At 44.7% G+C, this 6,857-nt stretch overlaps 1 protein-coding gene across 2 annotated transcripts; it reads right to left on the minus strand.

The window, feature by feature from the left end:
* Positions 1–1,822: 1,822 nt before the first annotated feature.
* LOC119298718 (NEP1-interacting protein-like 1) lies at positions 1,823–3,184 on the minus strand. 2 transcript variants are annotated; one of them, XM_037576014.1, is made up of 4 exons: positions 3,031–3,184; positions 2,763–2,944; positions 2,418–2,669; positions 1,823–2,253 (listed from the first exon to the last, which is right to left on the minus strand). In XM_037576014.1, the coding sequence occupies exons 1-4, from the start codon at positions 3,098–3,100 to the stop codon at positions 2,128–2,130; spliced, it is 630 nt and encodes a 209-aa protein (XP_037431911.1). In that variant the 5' UTR covers positions 3,101–3,184; the 3' UTR covers positions 1,823–2,127. The 2 variants fall into 2 exon arrangements, with proteins under 2 accessions (XP_037431911.1, XP_037431904.1); XM_037576007.1 differs by having other exon boundaries at positions 1,823–2,669.
* Positions 3,185–6,857: the final 3,673 nt, after the last annotated feature.

A 6,857-nucleotide genomic window follows, 5' to 3' on the forward strand; every position in this document is an offset into this window, starting at 1 on the left:
GCCGACACAAGGGGCCGGAGGCGATTGTGGAGGGGGTGGGGTAGGTGGAATCGGGCGGGGACAGGGATCGTGGGGAGTGGTCGGGGTGTGGGTGACCTTTTTGTTCCGTCCACTGTACCGATTAAGGAGTTCGCGAAGATCCCACGGGGCCTTTATAGGGCTGACCGTGATCCGAATAACTATTCTGATCCTGGGATCAGAATAGTGTTGTCCTATATATATATATATATATATATATATATATATATATATATATATATATATAATCTGTCAATGAGAAATTCTATTTATATATATTCATAGCATGTACAATATGTAGTAGCCTAAAATATGTTTGAAACGAAAAAGAATTAAATGGAAAACACTAAATTAAAAGGAAAAACAAATCATAAACCCATAAACCCCTAAATCTTTTAATCCTTACGAACCGGGACAATAGCCCAATTCTGCCCTAATGCACCCCACTCGTGCGGATCCGGTTGTCTTTACCGGTCCAAGGGAAACCCTTGGTCTTGTTTTAACGAACGATGGAGGTGCCTTGGTGTCATATTCCCTCTTGGGACCTTCATCTCTGGAGCCGGTAACTGGCTAGCGGGACTAGTGGAAGGCGGTGGTGGTAGCGTTCATGCTTTTCTGCCAACGATGATGGAGGGGAGCGATGTCAGGGATGCGACAATGGTGCAGTAGTCGGTTCCTCTCCGGCGTGTTTGTTGGATTGCTTTGTTAGTTTGTTGTTCTGAATCCGAAGCTATGATGGCGGGCCACGGTGCCATACTATCACTGGCAATAGGTGGTTCGTTCCGTGCTCTTATGCGGCGCCAGCTGTGTGTAGTTCTCCTTCATAGTTCTTCGTCAAAGTCAGAGATGCACTGCTTGGTTGCAGGTGGCTGAGTTCTGGCACGGATCTTCATACAACAACGCATGATCTCTACAGTGCGGGTTGAATCAGGCGATCGTCTATGATGAAGTAGGAGTCGTATGTTCAGAGTTTAGGAATGGCAACGACGCCTTCTAGGAGAGGAGTGATGACGATGATGCCTAATAAGCGAGAAGCGATGACGATGACGCCTGTGTGCTTAATCAGCGAGACCCTCTTTGGAGGGGTGTGCATTGGGTATCTTATGCATGTCGTTCAGCGGTTGGGATGGTTTTCATTCGGTTTTCCAGAATTAAGCGGACACTTTGGTTTTTGCTCGGTTTTCTGAATTAATCAAGCAACTCTTTTCTTCTAAGTAAATTAAGGAATCCTGTCATATAGAAAGAAAAATTAATAATCTACGGGGTCTTTGATTAATGCTCTTGGTAGAGATGCATTTGGAATACAATAATAATGCCAGCTTCCATCCATGGAAAGTTGAGCGTGCACGCGGTAGAAGGCAGATGGATCAAGATGGCCCAGGAAAAAAAGCAGGGGGTACGGGAAGAGCTGTTTCTTCTAAACCGTGACAACGGCGACTGCTTTAATGACATGATTGACCATAATATTTCTATATCGTGTACTGTGGGAATGTTTTTTTTTCTAATCACAGTATAGACGCAAGTGGTCATACATACGCTCATACACTCAGCCCTATGAACGCACATATGCAAACCTACCCTATCAGCACCTACAGGAGACTGAGCCGGCATATCATCATGAGATTTATGAAGTGACCGTAGACGCCTCATCGTCGACGGGAACGTCTCCTCCCATTAAAAATGCATCGCCGAAATTCCTGAAATCAAAAATAATGCGAGCACCAGGACTTAAACCCTAGTGGGCTGAGAATACCACTGTCCTTTTAACCATTCAATCACTGGCTGCTTCGCCTGTGTGAATAGTTGTTAGAATTCAATTTGCAACATGAATCCTCATGTGACAGGATGGATAATATATCAGGTGCAGCTGAGCCCTGAGCCTGGACTCAGAAACGAATTTGCACGTTTAAGTAAAATTTAATAAGGCCGAGGTAATAAAGGTCAAACTTACATATATATGTTTGGACATGTATATCTAAAATGACATATATTTTGGATGGAAGGGAATTGGGAGCGCAAAAACATCTGCGCAAAGATAAACGTAAATACTCGCACGTTAGATAAAATACAAATGCGGCGGGGCACTTTGATATATCGAGATGCTCTTTGCTAGTAAACAGTGTGGCGGCATACGGGGCAGTCGGATTTCAACATAAGCCAGTTATCGATGCAGACCAGATGGAACAAGTGGCAGCATGCAGGTAGCCTCCTGGCGCTCTCACCGGCTTGGAACTCCTGATGAAAACAAGTACACACAGCACCTCTTGCGTCAATACACAACTGCACTTCGGTATGAAACAACTACCTCTCTCTCTCTCTTTTTGCCAATATGAAACTACTACCTCTGATATCAAGCTAGCAGTTAGCGGAGAGATAGAGAGAGGGCCAAGTGTGCTAACATGAAGACAGATGGGGCAGGTGGTCTGCTGTCCTACTGTTTCCTTTGTGGCCTGCGTAACCGGCAGCCTGTCGACTGAAGCCCTCCCCGCGGCCATCACATGGTAACTCGGCTCAAAGAGGTCGCCACCAGGCTCTCGTTGGTAAGACTGGCGCTGTAGTGCGTCTATCTGGCTGTCTAACGCGCTACCTATGCTTCCGAACACCGAGCCGCGCAGGAGCATGGCCGCTGTGAGGTGCTGGAGCTCAAGCCGCTGCAACAAGCCATGGAGTTGAACACCATTGATCACGGAGAGTTCGAATGAATTGAGTTCCAAATATATATTTTGGCAACTTACAAAGCTTACCATCCGTCTGATCCGCGCTTCCACAGAGTAGTCATTGGACAAAAATATGCTAAGGAGGGACTTAGCAAGCTCCACCGAGACAATAGCTCCCGTGATCGCACCCATCAGCGCCCCCTGCATCATACCATCCTCGTTTATAAAGCCTGCACGGATGCCGCCCAAAGCGCCGATCACTGTACCAGCTGAACAGAAGGCATAGAACCAATCGTCATGGAATTATGCAAACACAGTTATGAAGTCCAACGTAGAGAATGGTGATTGGTCATACCTGCCCCAAAGACGGCTGCGATGAGAGAGCGCAACAGCACACCGGCCGCTTGGCTGAGCGCCGAGAACATATCTTGCACTAGTGGTCACCGGAGGACCGGTGGGATGAGTGGAGCGTTGAGGGGTTCCTTTAAAAGCCAGTTAGTGGGGGAACAAGATTTATAGCACGCAGCCGTCGATCAAACCCGACAGGGTGCCCGGCCGATGGCAGAATTAACACGTCTCTCGTGCGACAAGAAACTCCCATGCGTCTTCGCCTCTGACGTGGCGGCGGCGCTGCTGGTTTACCGGCCGGGATTCCTTCTCCGGCGAGGGGAGAGGCTGGTCCTCGGCAACGCCGGAGGGCGGGCGGTCGACGCCCACGGGTGGCGGAACGATGATGGATTTGCGAGGGGCCAGTTGGTATATTTCCCTTGTCACATAGTGTTAGACTTTGTATTGTAGCCTTACTGTGTAATCCATATCGTATTGGTATAGACTTATATGACACCATTATATATATGGCTTTGCTAAAACCCATTCGAATGAGAAATTAATTGGTCTCATTCACTTTTTCACCCGTCCGATTGAGCAGCGCAGTGATTCGTGCTTTGTCCAGGTGGAGAGCTCCATAGCGACGGGAGGCGCGGCCCGTCCCACTCTCAGCCCGTTTTTTTTTGTCGCACATTTTTTTTTCTTTTTTGTTTGATGGAGGCAACTTGCATTCCAGCCCAGCACATTTTCCACGCAGAAGCCCAAGTACGACGGATTTTTTGTTTGTTTTGAATGTATGTACTCAAGCATTCCCAAAGGGTATAAAGTAGTTTTCTTAGTATCATGTCACCTATGCGCCTACTTTTTTTTTTGTCCGTGTGGTGGATTTTTTTGATTTTATTGGGAATGCGGGCCGCGTACTGATATTTGATCACATCTGTTTTTTTATGTAATGTTTTGGTTAGAGATGTGGTTTTTTAGGTTGGTGGGGAATGCAGGGGGAATGTAGTTCTCAAAGTACCCTTTTTAGTACACATGGTTTGTAGTTGTCATTTTTGTGGTTTAGATGATAAATTTGGTATGCCCTGTTTTTTATGTGGTTGCTTTTTCTAGTGTAATTTTTCTTTGATGTAGATGCATGATTTTTCTGGGTTTCTTTCTCCTGTTTATGTTTGATTATGGTCTGAATTTCTTTTAGTTAAGTATTTACTTTGTTTTGGTCTACACTACTGCAGTGTTTTTTTTAGTTGATTTTTCATTGTAATCAAGTAGAAGTTTGTCTCAGCTACTATAGATTGCAGTAGTGAATGGCCAGTGTAAATGTAATTTCCTAGGTTATTGTTTTTACAACGATATTTCTAGTGTAGTTTCATTCGGTAGTAGTCTATCTTACACTGGTTTTTCACTGTAAATGGCCAGTGTAAACACATTTTTTTTTGTTTTGGTTCTGCATTTTCCTTTCTCTTTAGTTGTTGCAGCTGCTGGGAGTGGGAGTGGGAGTGATGCATTTTCGACATGCTTTTCTTGAATGGTTGCTGCTTGTGGTTTGTTTGGTTTATGTTTTGTGAACTGAATCAACCAAGAGACTAGGTTTTTCTTGTTCTCCAAAACATATATCTCCTGTTTGCTTTTTTTAATAGATCAAAATGAGGAGCTATCTTGATTTTTTGATTGCGGAAGTTTAAACAATGTAAAAGGGAGCAGTGTGGTGTTATCTTTTTGATTTGTGTAGTTTTGTCAGTCTATGCTTTGCTTTTTTATAGTATTGTTTATCATTCCTAAATAATCCGCCGTATTTTTCTTTTTTTTGTCTTTTTTGTTTGTGCAAACTAATTGTGGAATATATTTTTATATGTGAGTTTATACTCTGCAGGAAGATGTGTCCAGATTGCCACTCATTCTGTCAGAATGATGATGAGCAGAGCTTTGGCATTTTCATTCGCCACGGGTCTGGAGATTTTGCGGTAATCTATTCTCCTTTTGTTGGATGTTTTTTTCAATGCCTTTTGTTGGAGATTTTGCGGTAATCTATTCTCCTTTTTGCGGTAATCTATTCTTCTTTTTGCTAAATGTGTTGATTTTTTCCTCCTCTTTTTATGAGCAAAACATCCCATGCACCGCAAGGAACCCGTTCAACCGGATGAGTGGCCTAAAGTTTAATGCACATGGCCGTAATAACCATTGAAGATGGATACATTGGGCCACATTTTGTGCACGCCTCACGCCCACGAACATCACAAGCAAGTTTATGGTACATCTTCTCAATCTTTCAGTTCCTTTTTTTGTTATTTTTTCTTTTTTGCAAATATGGTTTGCTTTTCCCCTCTTCTTTCCTAACACCATTTTCACCTTTTTTCCTTTTTTTTTCCTTTTTGTTTGTATTTTCTGATATCACATAGAAAATCCTGAAGAAAATAGTTCAACCATTGAACTTGGCTTCAGAAGGGGTTGTTGAGCTTTGCTTGGGTGTAGGAGATTTCATGCAGCTTGGATATCACACGGATCGCGATGGACGGATGGTCTTCGACAAAGATTGGGGTGTTTTTTAGCCCAGAACCACCTCCGGGTGGATGATGTCGTCGTTTTCAACTTCAAGCATAGCAATGCACAGGGCATGAACATTAAATGCGTCATGGTCTATTTTTTTGTTGTGTTATTTTTCGTAACTGTCCCAATTGCAAGTCAACCCACGACTCGCAATTGTGGGTCCCACATGCCTCTTTTTGCAACTCAACCATTGACTTGCAACTGGGAGTGTTTTTACTCGATGCTACTTGCAACTCCACCATCTACTTGCAACTATGGGTGCCCTCATGCCACTTGCAACTCGACCATTGACTCGTAACTCGGCATTTTGTGTAGTTTGCAATCTCCCTAGTTGCAAGTCCACCATCGAATCGCAAATGTGGGTGCCCGCATGCCACTTGCAACTAGACCATTCACTCACAACTCGCCTTTTTCTTGTAGTTTGCAATTGCCCTAGTTGCAAGTCCACCCAGCAAATCGGAACCGTGGGTGACCGCATGCCACTTGCAAGTAGACCATCGACTCGCAATTAGGGTTGTTTACTCGATGCCACTTGCAACTCGGTACTTTCTGTAGTTTTGTAATTGCCCTAGTTTGCAAGTCCACCATCGACTCGGAACTGCGGGGTGCCCACATGCCACTTGCAACTCGACCATCGACTTGCATCTTGGGCAATTGCCCTAGTTGCAAGTCCATCATCGACTTGCACCTGTGGGTGCCTGCATACCACTCACAACTCGATGGTCGAGTTGCAACTTAGATTTTTTGTAGTTTGCAATTTCCCTAGTTGCAAGTCCACCATCGAATCGCAACTGTGGGTGCCCAGGTGCCACTTGTGCAAGTAGACCATTGACGCGCAACTCAACTTTTTTGGTAGTTTTTGTAATTACCCTAGTTGCAAGTCCACCCATTGAATCGCAACTGTGGGTGCCCACATGCCACTTGCAAGTAGACCATCGACTCGCAACTAGGGTTGTTTACACGATCCCACTTGCAACTCGACCATCGACTTGCCACTCGGTTTTTTTGCAGTTTTTGTAATTGCCCTAGTTGCAAGTCCACCATCGACTCGCAACTGTGGGGTGCCCTCATGCCACTTGCAACTTGGATTTTTTTTGTAGTTTGCAATTGCCCTAGTTGCCAGTCCACCATCGACTCGCAATTTTGGTGGCCCGCATGCCACTTGCAAGTAGAATATCGACTCGCAACTAGGGTTGTTTACTCGATGCCACATGCAACTTGATGATCGACTTGCAACTCGGATTTTTTTTGTAGTTTGTAATTGCCATAGTTGCAAGTCCACCATTGGCTCGCAACTGTGGGGTGCCC

The sequence above is a fragment of the Triticum dicoccoides genome, chromosome 1B, assembly GCF_002162155.2.
Source record: "Triticum dicoccoides isolate Atlit2015 ecotype Zavitan chromosome 1B, WEW_v2.0, whole genome shotgun sequence".
NCBI classification, from domain to species: domain Eukaryota; kingdom Viridiplantae; phylum Streptophyta; class Magnoliopsida; order Poales; family Poaceae; genus Triticum; species Triticum dicoccoides.

Bases quoted from the DNA above. Each gene is read 5' to 3' on its own strand.
- LOC119298718 (XM_037576007.1), bottom strand. From the start codon at position 3,100: ATGTTCTCGGCGCTCAGCCAAGCGGCCGGTGTGCTGTTGCGCTCTCTC. The intron at 2,945-3,030 runs GTATGACCAATC...CCTTCTGTTCAG, and splicing joins CGCAGCCGTCTTTGGGGCAG to CTGGTACAGTGATCGGCGCT. The intron at 2,670-2,762 runs GTAAGCTTTGTA...GGCTTGTTGCAG, and splicing joins AAGCGCGGATCAGACGGATG to CGGCTTGAGCTCCAGCACCT.